The following is a 15,675-nucleotide window of genomic DNA, read 5'->3' as shown; positions in this document are numbered from 1 at the left end:
CACTTACAGCACCACCAATAGAAGAGCTTGACAAGGCGTTTAGGATGTCGAAGTTCCAGTTGGAGATCCTTCAAAAACTCTCAGATCTCAATGAGATAAATTCGACTTTGCAATGTTTCCCCGCTGTGGATCCTCAGGATGTGCTTTCAGCATTAAACTCGCTTAAAGCGCATGCCAAATTGAACTATACAAAGAAGGACATTCTGTACTATGATCTCTCTTCAGAGGGTCAGGATATCCTAGCGAACGGATCTCACGAGATGAAGCTCTTGCAATTGGTTAAAGAACTAGGTAAATTGCAAATCAAGGATGTTGGGGCTAAACTTGGACCAAATGGTAAAGTTGGTCAAGCGCGTGCGTTCAAGAACGGTTGGATCATTAAGAACAAGGATAATGAATTGGAAGTTAGTGAAAAAGTAACCGAAACCCCAGAGGACGAAACTAAATTGTTGTTGGCAAAAATACTAGAGGGACAGGATTCTTCAATTGATGCCAAGACTTTGGCAGATTTGAAGAAGAGGAAATTGATTGTTCCAAGGAAGCAAACAGACTTCAGTGTCACCAAGGGTGATGATTTTTCCTTGGAATTGACGAAATTGGAAACCGAAATCACTTCCGAAATGATTGTCAACGGTTCCTATAAGGATTGTAAATTTAAGCCTTATAATTTCAACTCTGAAGGTGTAGATGTCCAATCCGGTGCTTTGCATCCTCTATCCAAGGTGAGAGAGGAATTTAGACAAATTTTCTTTTCCATGGGGTTCAGCGAAATGCCTGCTAACCAGTACGTCGAAACCGGTTTCTGGAATTTTGACGCTCTATACGTCCCACAACAGCATCCGGCCCGTGACTTGCAAGATACTTTCTACATCAAGGACCCATTGACTTCCGATCTACCAGAAGACAAAACCTATATGAATAACATCAAAGCCGTTCACGAAAATGGTAAATTCGACTCGATCGGTTACCGTTACAACTGGAAAGAAGCCGAGTGTCAAAAGTTGGTGCTTAGAACGCACAGTACAGCTATCTCTGCCGCAATGTTGCATCAGTTGGCCAAGGACCCAAAACCAACCAGATTATTCTCGATTGACCGTGTCTTCCGTAATGAAGCTGTCGATGCTACCCATTTGGCAGAATTCCACCAAGTTGAAGGTGTTCTCGCAGACTACAACATTACTTTGGGTGATTTGATTAATTTCATGGAAGAATTTTTCGCAAAGATGGGTGTCACTGGTCTACGTTTCAAACCAACTTATAATCCTTACACTGAACCTTCGATGGAGATCTTCTCATGGCACGAAGGTTTACACAAATGGGTCGAAATCGGTAACTCCGGTATGTTCAGACCAGAAATGTTGGAATCCATGGGCCTACCAAGAGGCTTGAGAGTTCTAGGGTGGGGTCTATCTCTAGAGAGACCAACTATGATCAAATACAAAGTTCAAAACATTAGAGAGCTATTGGGTCACAAGGTTTCTTTGGACTTCATCGAGACAAATCCTGCCGCAAGACTTGACGAGGATTTGTACGATTAAAAGAACCCTTGTGTATTAATTAATGTTCTAAACAGAAGCAAGACAAATAGAATGATACAGATATTTTACCGATCCGTTTTACCTTCTACTTTATACCGTCCGCAAAGCTGGTTTAAAGTCATCACCGTAGCACTAGTTTGGCTCTTCTTCAAATTAGACGGCCGGGGTTTCCTCTTCTTCTTGACGAGATCCATTATCTGTCGTGAAGGACTGTAAAATGGATTTGATCTTCTACGAGACAACACCGGCTTGCCATCGGTACACTCTTGCGTATTCTCACAGGGGGCTGTACCTTCTATCGAGCTTCTCAAATGTGTCTCTTGATTACAATCATCTCCCTGAACGTCAAAAGACACTTGATCCCTTCTGAAAGCATCATATTCATGACCCTCAGCACTAGGGATCCGAGGGGTTCCGAACAAATCGTTTAAGATTCTCATCTGCTCCTTTTCATCTACACCTTCTTCACCTGGCATACCAGTAGTCATTGACTTCGAAAAGAACTCATTGTCACCATCATTGGTGAAAAATTCCCCCGAGTCGTTAAGACAACTTACTAATTCCATTTCTAACGATGACATTTGTAAGGATTGAAGACTAAGTAGACTCAATTAACTCCAGAAACCAACTTTTATTTAAATCTTTTCTAACAATTGATTTGATAAACCTGTCAGATCATTTTTACGCGGAGTCTGGCATGCAGGGTACGTTATCGCCAAGGTTATAACGCAAGTAAGCAAGTAAATGAGGCTTGAAAAGATTTATTAATTGGTTCTATCAGCTATTTAAGGGCCTCTATTGTCTCATGCATCGATGTGGAACCTCATTGAAGATCAGCGTGAATGCGGTAACTTTCCGAGCCCCATTGTGTCCTTGCTTGAATCCTTGATGGGGCGTTTCCTGCTGAGCTGTGGGCCTCTTTCGAATAACGAGACTATGTGGTCCTTGTCCCGTTGGATTGATGCGTAGAGGTCTAGATCGCCGTATCTGCTGGTAGTAAAACGGACGATTTCGTTATTGTGCTCCCCACAGAGGATCTCAATGTGACTTAGCAGGTCATCATAGGGATTCACTTTGAGACGGGGGATGGTACCATTCTTTATGTGACGACGTCTTTGGAACTGCCACAATTGCTTCTCAAAAGGACCGTATTGCTTGCGCCTTGCGTTGTGTTCAGCTTGGTCTTCAGGAGAAATGCTTAGATCAGATAATCGCTTGTACATATCTGGGTACCCACTTGCAGCAAGATCATTACTAGAGCGAAGTTGTAGCTCCAAACTTGACATGTTGCTGGGTTTCGAAGCTCTGCTGAAGTTAAGGCTTTGCGCAGCACTGCTTGAACCTCTTAGACTCATTGGCATAAGCTCATAAGGCTTTGAGTAAAATTTTCTAGAGAATTGGGGGACTGTAGTGGTACTCAATTCACAAAGATCACTCTGAGAGTAACTTTTTGTGAAATGTCTGAACTGATCGACGCTAGCAGTATTTGACCTGCTTCCGAAAATTTGAGATCTTCGGGAGGGCCCTAATGGATCAAATGAGTTCTGACCATCTACTTCTCTTTCTTCGATCCGCGAATTCCCTGTAACTTCTTCGCTGTCGCTATCTGATAAGCCGGTGCTCTCATCATTAATTGTGACACTTGATCCATTCGCTGAATTGGAAGCCTTAAAGTTGGCGCCATTGCGCAATTGATCTGCTCCCAAAGGCAACTTGTAATCTGCGCCAGCTGGAGAGGCCACTGCAAATATGCCTTGACCTACATACGCTTTGGAAGATGTGTCTCGGCTTCTAGCCTTGTTCTTATCACTTCGGCTTTTCTGCTTCTTCTTGAGCTTCTTGTTGCTAGAGAGGCTAGAAGATGACGAGAATCCAGCTAGTCTATCATTTAATCTTGATGCATCCTGATCCAGCCTACCCCCATTGATTGATAAACCACTCAGAGATAATAGCCTAGTGTAAAATCCATAAAGAAAATTCAAATTGGAACACGATACGTTAAATTCTTCAGCCAGCAATATTGGCTGGTATAGAAGCACTTGAGCAGGATATTCAAAACGATGATAGAAACAATATGATTCAAACGGAAGGAATAAATACTCCGGGTATTCATTAGCCGTAGTAGTAATCAGCTCCATTCTCTTTGTCTTACACTGTTCAATTACCTTCATAAAATTGACTTCTCTATCCTTCAAATCTTCTTCGGATTCCATCAAGAATTCCTCTACTTTGGATTTGCATTGTGCAGAGCATATATCCAGCAATTCATGAACTAGACCTTTGAAAATAATTTCTGTTGACTTGTTCTCTAGCATTTTTTCATAATCGAACTGCTCATATATTATCGAGAGAATATTCAGAGAGATCTTGGGAATGATGAGTTGCCAAAGTTTTAAGGCCATCTTTTGAGAGTCTTTTAAAAGTTTTACCTTCATCCATTGTGTCGCCTCCAACTGAGAGATCATGCGGCTGATAGTAGAACCACTACTCTCATTCAACTCCACAAGTACCTTCTCTTCGTTTTGAACAAATAGCAAGTCGTTTGCATAGTTTTGTGGAGAGTAGGTTATACCAAAATAGATCTCACAATTGTCGTCATTGACCAGCGCATATGACCCTAAAGATAACTGCCGGCATTCAACATCACAAGCAATAGATAGGACACATTTGCAACGGTCACCCATCGTTTTCAAAGCAATCTTCTCCAACTCGCAACCAAAGTCAGCGCTCATAAGAACCGTTGTATCTTTGGTGACAAACTTCGATAAAATGTGACAGCTTTCCTCCAGAGCAGCAATGGATATTCCAGCAATTATCATTATATCGATAGGGTACCTACAAGTACCATGTTCAGAATCTAAAAGCTTTGAAGGTAATTCCTTAACACTTTTAACAAAAATATTCGGTGTGTAGAAATTGGCGCCTAATCTAGAGGACTTCCAGGCGACTAGTCCATCGCTCGAGACATATTGAGAAGCCAAGATAATAAAAGAACTTCCTAAGCTTAATCTCCAGCCCAACAGCTGTGCTGCTGGCGTATCACCGACTGATAATTAGTTAGTAATTTGAATTAAAATCACAAAAATGGTAGAATAATTCACTTACCGATAAGACAACTTAGCCTCTCGCGAGTCATAAGAAAGCTTCTGGCACTTAACCTCTTCAACACAAAGTATGCAATAGTTGTAATTACGTTGAGTTAAATGAATTGTTTTTATTCGACTTCTATAGTAGAAACTTTTATTATGAACAGGGCTGAATTACTGACGCGCCGAATAATTGACACAAAAATGTGCTCGAAGAGAAAGAATATTTTTAGCTTAGAACTCGATTAATTTTGGACGTCATATCTATTAATCGGAAAGGTACTCCATTATAGTACCAACTTAAACCCTTACCACGCTCTTGCGCGTAATTTTCCAAAATCAGGAAGCAATCCTGCAATGATAGCCCATCCTGCACGCCTTCTTCAATTGCTTTCCAGATCTTCTTCCTGCGGTTAATCTGGCGTGATAGGTTCTTATCATCATTTCTCCATGATGATCCGAGGAGTTGTTCAAGACGTCGTATGGAAGTTTTCCTCTTGGCGATCAAATCGACATTTGAATTGTTATCTGCCACCCCTTGTTGCTGCGTAAAAGCCAATATATCTGCGACTGGCCACTCTGACGGAATCTTGGTATATTCATCCCAAAGTTGGGCAATCGATGATGGTGATTTCACTAAAACCACCCCGAAATTTGGCAAATTAGCACATGGATCATCCCCAAGTAAGCTGCCAACTTTATTAGAAGGTTGAGCGGAAACATAAGGCCCTGTAACTGAATTGACATCAACTTTGTGTACGATTCGTTGCTTTTCCATGACTAATGGTAGGAGTATATCCTTATAATTAACTAACGACAACATACTCGCGAGTTCTTTCGCTATGGCCGGAGTTTCATCGCCTGTGCTTTTATATGGAATTGTGCATGATACAGATCTGTCGATTATCTCAATCATTTCCCGCAGTTCGACTTTACAAATATTGACTTTTTCCATGATTGACTCCAAATTTTCCTCTTCATGACTCAATTCAGGCTCAAATTCAACTTGATCATCCAGGTTTAACTGATTCGATTCTATATTTTCTTCATTCTCCTGAGTATTTTCCTCATCCGAGTGATACATATATCGTTCATCGAAATCAAAATATTCTGCCTGAGGTCGAGCCTGGAAGGACGATGTGTAATGGAAGAGACTATTGTCCAGATATTTGTCATCCAGGGGTGGAGCAACAGAGTCCTTTCCAGATGCGAGTTGTAAAAGATGCGCACCAGCGGTAGCAGTGGGAGAGAGAGGGGCCAAGCTGTTTGCAATGTATCTTGGTGGGCTGTCGGAGTGAACCTGAGGGTCGTTCTCCGCAGCCATGTCGCCTTCAGAGGTTGTGGATGACACTTTTAAGAATAACGAACCTCCAGCAATTGAGACAGCGTATCAATAACTGCTTATAGTAGAAACTCTAAACCTCTTTCAAATGGTCCATAAGATAGCGGAAACAACCAATGTCTTGGCATTCACACTATGACGTTGGCATTTATATGAATTCTTGAAATTCTCACCACGGGCGAAGAATGGATGTATAATCAAGTCTGGTTTCGTTTTCACAATCAGCTTTGTCAGTGACGACACGTTCGCAAAAAGCCAAAGACAGCGAAAGTCACCACCAAAAGGCTCCTAGTGATCGCACGTGACCTGTATTGTTAGATCATTTGGTCAATTTAAACCTTTGAGATCTGAATCTGCTCTGTTTAATCGGTTGACCATCTTCATCAATAGGTTCAATTTGCTTGTGCTCGTCATCGTCGGGACTGCGACTAGGCGGTTTCGCCCGAGATGCTATCACTTCACGAAGGCGGCTGTACTCGATAGCGATGGATTCATGCAATCTCTCTGAATCCAACGCCAAGTCGTCCTGTGGATTTGTTTTGCAATAATTTTCAGGTATATCATTCTCAGTAACATCTGTCATTAAGGGTCCATCTTCGTCGGAGTCTGTTTTATGCTCAGTTTGTTGCTCCAAGGGATTGGAAATCTTGAATGCTTCAATTTCATTCTTGAGTTTTTCAACCTGTTCGTTATAAACCTTGAAGTCAGTAACCTTTTCTAGCACCATCCCCGGATCATCATCAAGATCGTCATCGTAAACCCCTAATGCATATGCTCTAGCCATATTATCTAAATCCTCTCCGAGAGCGTTGTAGTCCACCTTGGGACGTTGTAATACACTCTCTTTTTCCGCCTTATCAATTATTTCCTTTGGGAAAGAGTCAGAGATTTGCTCTTTTGCCTTTGGTTTGTTATCATCTGATTCATCTTCTGAGCTATCCAATAACTCCTGCAGCTTTGAGGGTTTGGCGCCTTGCGATATGTTTGGACGCCTTAAAGAGTTCATTTCTTTTGAGAGAGGAGCTAGCCTGGCAGATGGCGCTTCTGTGCTGTCCGGTAATTCGTCCAATTCTCTTTCTACAATCAATCCAGGCAACTCCTTTGCAACTTCATTTGTAGTCGAATGTTCACGGTCTTTCACCTCGCTCATTGGAACTTCTCGTTCTGCTACATCTTCGTTCAATGGCGCTTCAATAATATCATCAAAGCTGTTTTCAGTAATTGTGTCAGTCATAGCGATGCCGCTGTCACTTGCACTATTGTCAAACGATTCTTCCCTTTCTATAACATTCTCTGTGATGACTGAGTTCGTTGCCAATTCATTTGGACTTCTCACGTCCTGCGCAGATTCATCATCGCGTGCCTTCCTCTCCTTTTTGAACCTTGACACTCTTTTCTTCCTCCCATTTGTCTCTGCCTCTTCTGGCTTCTGTTGCTTCGCAACTTCATCCTTGTATTTATCATGAATTTCATCAGGTCCTTGAGCACCGATCAATTGAGCGAACAAATCACTGTCAAACTCCACGTTCTCGCCTTCATCACCATGCTCCAAAGGTTGCATGAAAGATCTTGGAAACATATGTGTGTTTACCTGATTCTCATGTTTCAAATTCTCTACTTCATGAATATCCAACGTGGAGGCAAAACCGACACTTTTCTTGGGTCTTTCACTCTTGACATCTGTCTTCTTCTTTAAGATAGATTTCTTTGGTGCACCCGTTGACTTGCCAACAGTGTTAGAAAAACTAGTCTCAATTGGCTTCTCCCTGCCCTTACCTTCACGTAACCGCTTGATTTGATCCATGAATGCATTGTGACTTGCCATGTTAGGAAATACTGAATAATGCCCCTCGTCATCGTCATCGTCATCGTCATTCTCGTCCTCATCTTCCTCTTGAGCTGTTGAATTCAGCTTCTCATCAAATGACTCAAAATCGTATTCAACCTCTGCAATATCTCCTTCATCGTCAGCTTCATCTTGTTCGTCCATTTGTCGTACCAGGTCAGCAAACGTGTAGGCATTTTCCATGTCCACAGGATTATAACTAGTTTCCTTAGTCTGACTATCGTCGTCACTTGGGCGCTTCTCTTGCTTCGCTAACTTTCCTTTAAGATTTTTTCGAACTTGATCTAAAGTCCCATTCTCCGGCTCTTCCTTTTTCTTTGATGACTTTAAACTCTCCTTGAGCCTCTCTGCCGACGTTGGAGTAACACTACTATTGATTACATTCCCATCTTCGTCTAATTCTTCTCTGATTTCCATAGAGGGTAGTTCATCCTCTCCATCATGAGACAAGGCATCTTGATCTCCCCAATTTTGTAAGTCTTTCAATGTTTTTTCACCATCTTTAATCTTAAACTCAAACTGTTCAATAGCTTCTTCTATCAGTCCTAACTTTTCATCGGCGTATTCAAGAACTTCCGTCACATCTTTCTCAATAAAATACTCGTACCCCAGGTTCGTGTAAACTTTTTGAGAGGATATTATAATGTCACCAAGCACCAGTCCTGTACCAGACTCTTCATCGTCTTTGGAGCCGCGCAAATTCAACATGCGCTGTCTTACATCTAGGTAATGATCTCGCTGCTGCAGAAGAAAATCATTCTTTTCTTTCAGGTTCTTAATACTCCTAGTAACAGACTCAGCTAATGGATCCATCTTATCCTGTTGAGGCCAAATCAGTCAATGTAATAAGTCATCACTCACCTGTTAAGCTTAAGCGTACTGACGATTTGCAACCTTCCAGAAGCTCAGGTCACGTGCCACCAAAGAATGCAGCATTGAAAGTCACGTGCCTTTGAGAAGCCCAAACCCTCGTCTTAGATAAAGTTGGGGATCTCACGACCATTGAATCCTTCGACTTCCCCCATAACAAACAAATGGATCTACATCTTGCACCAACCTATCCAGGACCGAAAGCACATGCCCTAACAGAAATCACTACTATAACTTTATATCATCCTTATCTTCCCCAGCATAGTATGCTACAATTGTCCATAATAACAACAACGATTTTTCGTCCTTCTACTTGTAAGAGAATACTTCTCGCAGATCAAAAAGTTCCATGTTTATATATGTTTACGTGTGCGCGATTAGCCGCCCACATCTATTTTGATCGACACCCCTAAAAACCACAAAAAATTCCGTACAAAGGGACCGTCCGGGCTGTCCGGTCAAAGAATCCAATTTTATTCTTCTCGTCGTAAAATTTCTTTCTCTCTCATTACATCTTTTTTCATGTTTTTTCCCGTCGGACACTGCACATACAAGCGGACGATTCACGACCAATAATAAAGGAGTAAAGTGCGTTAAGCCGCTTTGGACGAAAAAACACGATCAAAGCTACTGAGTGTCTTTGTTTCGGTGTCTGTATATTACTGCTTACGATAGTAACAAAGTGTGTTTGTTTCTTTGAAAAATAGACTACTGGTTGTTTGTCTATTTTGATTTGCCACTTGATAATACAAGACTACCAAGTGTAGGGGGTGGGGGGAGCTGAAAGATAAAAATTTTCCCGAACTGTCCGATAACCGGGGTCCGGACAAGAAAAGTGCTTGGAGGAGGGTGACCAGTGTACTCACGTGACTGAAGTGTTTATAGTTGGTTATGCCCACTCCGACTACTAATGGGCGCCATATCAAGAGTAGGACCAAGTCGCAGGAGTCTAACGATGATGGACTTGGGTCTGCTGGATCTGCATCATTGGAAAGCTCCAATTCCCGTTTTAGGCATAGGAAAATATCTGTTAAGCAACGATTGAGGATTTATAAACCTAATGATTTGAAAAATTTGGATCAGGATGAGTTGCAACAGAGAGATGTGGCTGATATTGAGACTGGTGTGGAGAAGAATGAGGAGAAAGAAGTTCATTTGCATAGAATTTTACAAAAGGGTAGTAGTCATTTGAATAACCAAAAGAAGGATTATATTCCTACGCCTGATGCATCTACGAAATGGAAAGATTTTGATCAATTTTACCAGGGTGAATTCAATGAACCGAGCACTTATATCAAGTTTTCAGCAACGGTGGAAGATTGTTGTGGGGCTCCATATTGTATGGATGAAAAGGATGAAGAGTTTATGCAAGAGCTAGCGAAAAGGTATAAGGGAGAAAATGAAATCACCGAAGATGAATTTGAGATTTTGTGCTCTGCTTTTGAAAGTGCTATACATGAAAGACAGCCTTTTCTGAGTACAGATCCTCATAGTGTACTTTCGTTTGAGGAATTGAAACCAACTTTACTCAAATCAGACTATGCTCATATCAATTTGAAGACAGATCTTGCCAAGGAGATTGGGCTTGAATCAGAGAGAGAGTTTCTCACCCAATTTGATGCAGAGTCTCAAATTAAAACGAGACCTTTAGCGGTTTTACTTGAAGAGTTTGGTCCGGACGTTTATGGTCATTGGAAAGAAAGAAAGATAGAATCCCCTTCTACAGAGATTTTCCCTCAATTAAAATTTGAAAGACCGGATGAGAAAGAAGAAGTTGATCCATACGTTTGTTTCCGTAGACGTGATGTTAGACAACCTAGAAAGACTAGACGCGTTGATATCTTGAATAGTCAAAAATTGAGACTGCTGCATCAAGAGTTACAACATGCAAAGGAGTTGGCTCTCCTCGTTGCTAAGCGTGAAAAAGTTTCCATGGATCTTTTGGAGAAAGGTCTGAACGTATTCGATCAAAGGTGTGAAGTCAAAAAATTGAAACGTAGTTTGAACGTCAAAGGTGAAGATGAAGATCTCGTGAACCACAAGAGGAAACGTCTGAACATCTTTGCTAATCAACGCAAACTGCGGGAACAGGCAGCTGCAGAAGCTGCTCTAGCAACGACTTCGGACTCATCTGTTAGAAGAGGTTACAAGAACAAGTTGAGCAGAAAAGAGCTGGAATCCAGATCGGGTCATAAGCTCAGCAAGCAACAAATTCTACAGCTGCAAAGTCAATCAATTGCGGCCGCTAATAAACAGAAAAATAGTCTCAAAGTTCCATTGGCACCAGACGAGCAACAACAACAATTACAGCAACAACAGCAAACGGTCGCTTCTCATGTCTATGTCAGACTACCCTCTTCTAAAGTGCCTGATCTAACGCTCGAAGAAGTCGACAATTTGTTGGCTAAAAAAGAGAAAAATGCAAGGAAATTTGTGCAGGATAGAATGGAAAAGAGGAAAGCTGGAGATGGTAACGTTTTCTTTAACCTCACCGATGACCCATATAACCCTGTGTTTGATATTACACTGCCCAAAGGCGTCTCTCCTTCAAACGCGCCATTTTCTTCCATCGCATCTTCCAAGTTTGAAATAAGCAGGTCTTATTACTCAAAACATCTATCGGAGTATCTAAAGGGCTCTTCAAAGGATGTCAAGTCATTTAGCAAGGAAGGTGAAAGGCTTCCTCAAAACAATTTTAAGGTCAAAAAAGTGGAAGTCTACGACCCTTTCCAAAGTAATAACGAGGTCCATTCTAGAGAGTATCCTGTAAAGTTCAGAAGACGTACTGGACGGCATGGTATACAATACATGGATCGTAAACCCAATACACTCAATCATAACGTGGAGTTTGTTTTGTCCAAGTTTTTGGATTTCGATGCAATCGAGCAGCAGGAGAAAAATGCTGACGAAACAATCAATGTTTATGACTCGAAATGGGATGAGCTCTCGAGATTTTATGATAAGTGGAAATACGATTCTCCACGTAACGAGTACGGCTTAAAAATTTCAGATGAGCCCTCTAGACTCAATCAAATATCAAACAGTACTCAAGTGATTAGATTTGGTACCATGTTAGGCAGCAAATCATACGAGCAATTGCGTGAAGTCACGATCAAGTATCGTCAAGAATATATTACAAGAATGAAACAGCAGAAGCTTAATGACCAGAAGCAACTACAATTGCAACATCAACAAGAGCAACAGCTGCAAAGAGAACAAGAAGAGGAACAGGAGCAGGAACGTCAAGATGACCAAACCTTTGTTAACGGCTCTTCTATCACTCACTCTTCTACGCCAGTGGCCTCGCCCGCTCTGAAATCAAGAATAAGCGCAGGATCTAATGATAGCAAATCTTAGATCCACAAGCAGTGGCTCAGGATCGTGTCACTGTGGTACTGTACAAAGCATCCGTGTGGAAAATTCAATACATTTTTCGTCTCAATAACTACTTTTCATCTCTCATTACATCGGGAGAAAGTTGTATCAATATAAATCAAGCTGCAGCATTGGATGAAGTATCCATGGTAACATTATATAGACAATTGCATAACAACCATTTCCAGTACAGCGTTAAATACATTGATGTATCATCCTGACTTTATTTATCACCAGCTCATCTAAGTACGAGATGCCGAGATTATCACGAAATTTCAAGATGTCAACATAAAAAGGCGATGATTTGCATTCGGCAGAAAACTTGAGTAACTGGTAAAGCCTGGTTATGAGAGTTTGCTCATTCGGAATTGGCCCAATACGCACACATTCATAAGTGTAATTAACTTGTGATATTAATATGGGGTTGAAAAAGGTGCTTGCAGCAGTGTATCGAAATACTATGTCTGCTCTACCCACATCAATCAAGGAGAAAACGCATCATAGCATATCAAAGGAGAGCAAGGGGAAAAGACCTGAAAACACGTTGGATGTCGATGTTGATGGTGAGCCGGTGAACGGTATCGAAAGAGATACAACTTATCATGATAAGCAAGGAAAATCAAAACTCCAGATCACGTCGCTTATTGGCCTGCTTATGATAATAGTAATCACATTTTCGACGTTATTGGGATCTTTCAACGGATCAGATTCGCCCCAATGTAGATCAATCTACATGTATCCTGCCTACGCCAGGATTGATGGATTTGATTCAAGGTTTACAAGCTTAGCCCAGAAGTATCACTTATACCTTTACAGAGAGCAGGGGAAAGATAGGAACCCTATGGAAAATGAAGAGATTCAGCTTGATGGGATTCCAGTTCTCTTTATACCCGGAAATGCCGGAAGTTATAAACAGGTCAGATCTATTGCTGCCGCTAGCAGTAACATATTCTTTGAAGATAAAGAGAGCATTGAAAATATGTACACGAAGAATCTAGATTTTTTTGCAGCTGACTTCAATGAAGATTTCACAGCATTTCATGGCAGAACCATGATAGATCAAGCCGAATACCTCAATGATGCTATACGTTATATCCTATCGCTATACGAACAATCAAAAAGTTATATTGATCCACTTCCTACTTCAGTGATAGTGATTGGTCACTCAATGGGAGGCGTCGTTGCTCGCCTTTTACCCACTTTGCAGAATCATGTGGACTATTCTATCAGAGCGCTGATTACTCTCTCATCACCTCATGCATTAGCCCCTGTAACATTTGATGGGGATATTTTGAAAATATATCAACGAACTAATGATTATTGGCGTAATCAAATGAACGACAAGAGCTCCTTCCTTGCCCAAAATGTTTCATTGGTTTCTATTACTGGCGGAATCTTGGACATGATGCTGCCTGCCGATTATACAGCAGTTGAAGACATTCTGCCCATCGAAAATGGGTTCACCACCTATTCAACAACAATTCCTGAGGTTTGGACGCCAATAGATCATTTAGCAGTTGTCTGGTGTGATCAGCTGAGAAGTAAGGTGGCAAGATTATTACTTGAGATAGTTGATGGAACAACCGCTGAAAAAGTGCGACCTCTCCGCCAGAGAATGTTCGTGTCTAGAAAAATGCTTCTCTCTGGCCTGGAAGACGAAATGATGCAAGACCTTGAGCTAATAGATCCAAAAAAATACTCCGAGGTATATGAGTCGCAGGACTTCCGTGAAGCTTACGACCTCAAAGGTTCACAGCGACTTTCAATTTCCAGATCTAACAAGAATCAGTTTCCAAGATACTCGAAATTCATATTGCCATCTGATGGACAGAATACAACATTTTCCTTTCTTACGTCTTTGCAAGAGCCACAAGTTTTCTTTTGTAAACTGAATCAACAGCTTGAAGAGGCCACGCACTCGAAGTCAAGCATGAACTGCGTATCCGCTTTCCATGACATGGCCACTGTTCCCGCTTCTTCCAGTGATCTAGAATTTCCTGCGCAATCTTCCTTAGATGACGTTACGCATCCTTTCAAGATGCTCAGCATCGATAAAAGGATATTATCCCAGTACGACTTTATTGTGGTAGAGAACAAAAAAGCGGCAATTCAAAATGATCAAGACTTTATTTACGCAGGACTGACGTCTGACAAAATTTCAACTGATGTTAGTGAAAGACCGGTTCAGCTAGTTTTCTCTGGTATGCAACTCACCCTCAATTCAAGCTTTTTATATCACACTTTCAGATTTCCCAAGCTATGGGATTCGTTGTTGTCTTACAGGGTTTCCTGCTCATCTAAAGCATATACAAGCGATAGACTAATCTTCGAGCCGCTTATCAGGCAATGGATCGAAGATCCCTTCGAGACGAAATGGCACGTCAACATCAACAATTCAGATATTGACATAAATATGCACAACGTTGCTCCGTTCATACCACTTGAGGAATTGCACGATAAGTCACTAATGCTAACTGTCATCGTACCACCCAACTACGGTCTTGAACTTTGTGTGCGTATTAATTGGACATTGACATTGAAAATGCTATTCATTAGGTACAGGCTAACCTTTTTATCTCTGCCAATTTCTCTCGCCTGCATTATAGTTGCTTATCAGTTCTTCAACTATCGCCAAACCAGAGAATTCATTACTTTCAATTCTGCTTTAGCTAGTGTTTTGAAGAGAGGTTTAGTTTTGGCCCTGGCGATAATTCTGTTGTCCCCCGCTACCAACTCGAAACCCTTACAGCGGATACTATTCATGTTAGATCCGATCCGTCTGAATCAACCGTTCTTGCTGGAAGAAGAACATATTCATACCAACTTTTATTTTCTAGGAATACGAAGTTGGTTTATGTCACCGCTTGGCCTCTTCTTCATGGTTATGTCTGTGGCTATTCTATACCTTATCGCCAGTATTTTCGATTTTATCGAAAGCCTTGTTATCGCCATATCAGTCAGATTTGCCGCTTCTGCCATACGTAATGAAGTGAGATTGAAAGACCGCCCATCTATCAATAAGCCACGAAGAACTATAACAAGTTTTCTGCTGATTGGAATTGTTTTCTTTTATGTTCCTTACCAGATAGCCTCTGCAGTGAGCTTGCTGATACAAATTGGAACCTGCTTCAGGGTAGCCATTAAATCAACTAGATCTGGGTTTAAAAATTACGATAATCTAAGGAATTACAACTTTTCAGTCTTTTTGATCCTATCATTTGTGGTTGCAATAAATGCCCCAATTATAGTTGTATTTTTGCATAATGTTGCCATTAGATGGGAAACACCATTCAGATCCCACCACAATGTATTGGCAATTGCTCCTATTATTTTCTTGGTGAGCACAAATTCTGCTTTCAACATGCCGCTTTTCAAATCTGGGAAGTTTTACGAGAATGGCATCAGCGCAATATTGTTTGGCTACACAGGGGTTTTCTGCCTGATATATGGTGCCAGAAACCTGTACTGGATACACCACCTCTTCAACATAACATGCGCCTGGCTTCTCTTAACCATTTTTTCGAATAATGCTCAGACAGACAATGTAGATAAAGCAAAGATCACTCAGGCATAGATGTTATTATAGACATTAAAAATATACAATCATCTCCGCATAAA

At 41.2% G+C, this 15,675-nt stretch overlaps 7 protein-coding genes across 7 annotated transcripts; 3 read left to right on the top strand and 4 right to left on the bottom strand.

The window, feature by feature from the left end:
* Positions 1–44: 44 nt before the first annotated feature.
* FRS2 (phenylalanine--tRNA ligase subunit alpha) lies at positions 45–1,538 on the top strand (the record flags this gene model as incomplete). Its single annotated transcript, XM_003680130.1, has 1 exon — positions 45–1,538. The coding sequence occupies one exon, from the start codon at positions 45–47 to the stop codon at positions 1,536–1,538; it is 1,494 nt and encodes a 497-aa protein (XP_003680178.1).
* Positions 1,539–1,603: 65 nt separating this feature from the next.
* TDEL0C00770 (uncharacterized protein) lies at positions 1,604–2,119 on the bottom strand (the record flags this gene model as incomplete). Its single annotated transcript, XM_003680129.1, has 1 exon — positions 1,604–2,119. The coding sequence occupies one exon, from the start codon at positions 2,117–2,119 to the stop codon at positions 1,604–1,606; it is 516 nt and encodes a 171-aa protein (XP_003680177.1).
* Positions 2,120–2,371: 252 nt separating this feature from the next.
* On the bottom strand, positions 2,372–4,674 carry OSW2 (Osw2p; the record flags this gene model as incomplete). Its single annotated transcript, XM_003680128.1, has 2 exons — positions 2,372–4,584; positions 4,644–4,674. 2 exons carry the CDS (start codon positions 4,672–4,674, stop codon positions 2,372–2,374), a joined length of 2,244 nt encoding a protein of 747 aa, XP_003680176.1.
* A 179-nt stretch (positions 4,675–4,853) lies between these two features.
* TDEL0C00750 (uncharacterized protein) lies at positions 4,854–5,948 on the bottom strand (the record flags this gene model as incomplete). The annotated part of the gene is made up of 1 exon (XM_003680127.1): positions 4,854–5,948. The coding sequence occupies one exon, from the start codon at positions 5,946–5,948 to the stop codon at positions 4,854–4,856; it is 1,095 nt and encodes a 364-aa protein (XP_003680175.1).
* Positions 5,949–6,285: 337 nt separating this feature from the next.
* Positions 6,286–8,625, bottom strand: BUD27 (prefoldin-like protein; the record flags this gene model as incomplete). Its single annotated transcript, XM_003680126.1, has 1 exon — positions 6,286–8,625. One exon carries the CDS (start codon positions 8,623–8,625, stop codon positions 6,286–6,288), a length of 2,340 nt encoding a protein of 779 aa, XP_003680174.1.
* A 948-nt stretch (positions 8,626–9,573) lies between these two features.
* EPL1 (Epl1p) lies at positions 9,574–12,039 on the top strand (the record flags this gene model as incomplete). Its single annotated transcript, XM_003680125.1, has 1 exon — positions 9,574–12,039. The coding sequence occupies one exon, from the start codon at positions 9,574–9,576 to the stop codon at positions 12,037–12,039; it is 2,466 nt and encodes an 821-aa protein (XP_003680173.1).
* Positions 12,040–12,517: 478 nt separating this feature from the next.
* Positions 12,518–15,631, top strand: BST1 (Bst1p; the record flags this gene model as incomplete). Its single annotated transcript, XM_003680124.1, has 1 exon — positions 12,518–15,631. The coding sequence occupies one exon, from the start codon at positions 12,518–12,520 to the stop codon at positions 15,629–15,631; it is 3,114 nt and encodes a 1,037-aa protein (XP_003680172.1).
* Positions 15,632–15,675: the final 44 nt, after the last annotated feature.

This window comes from Torulaspora delbrueckii, chromosome 3 (genome assembly GCF_000243375.1).
Source record: "Torulaspora delbrueckii CBS 1146 chromosome 3, complete genome".
Lineage (NCBI taxonomy): Eukaryota > Fungi > Ascomycota > Saccharomycetes > Saccharomycetales > Saccharomycetaceae > Torulaspora > Torulaspora delbrueckii.
The sequence above is the reverse complement of the archived record's forward strand: the minus strand, read 5'-3'. Positions and strand labels throughout refer to the sequence as shown.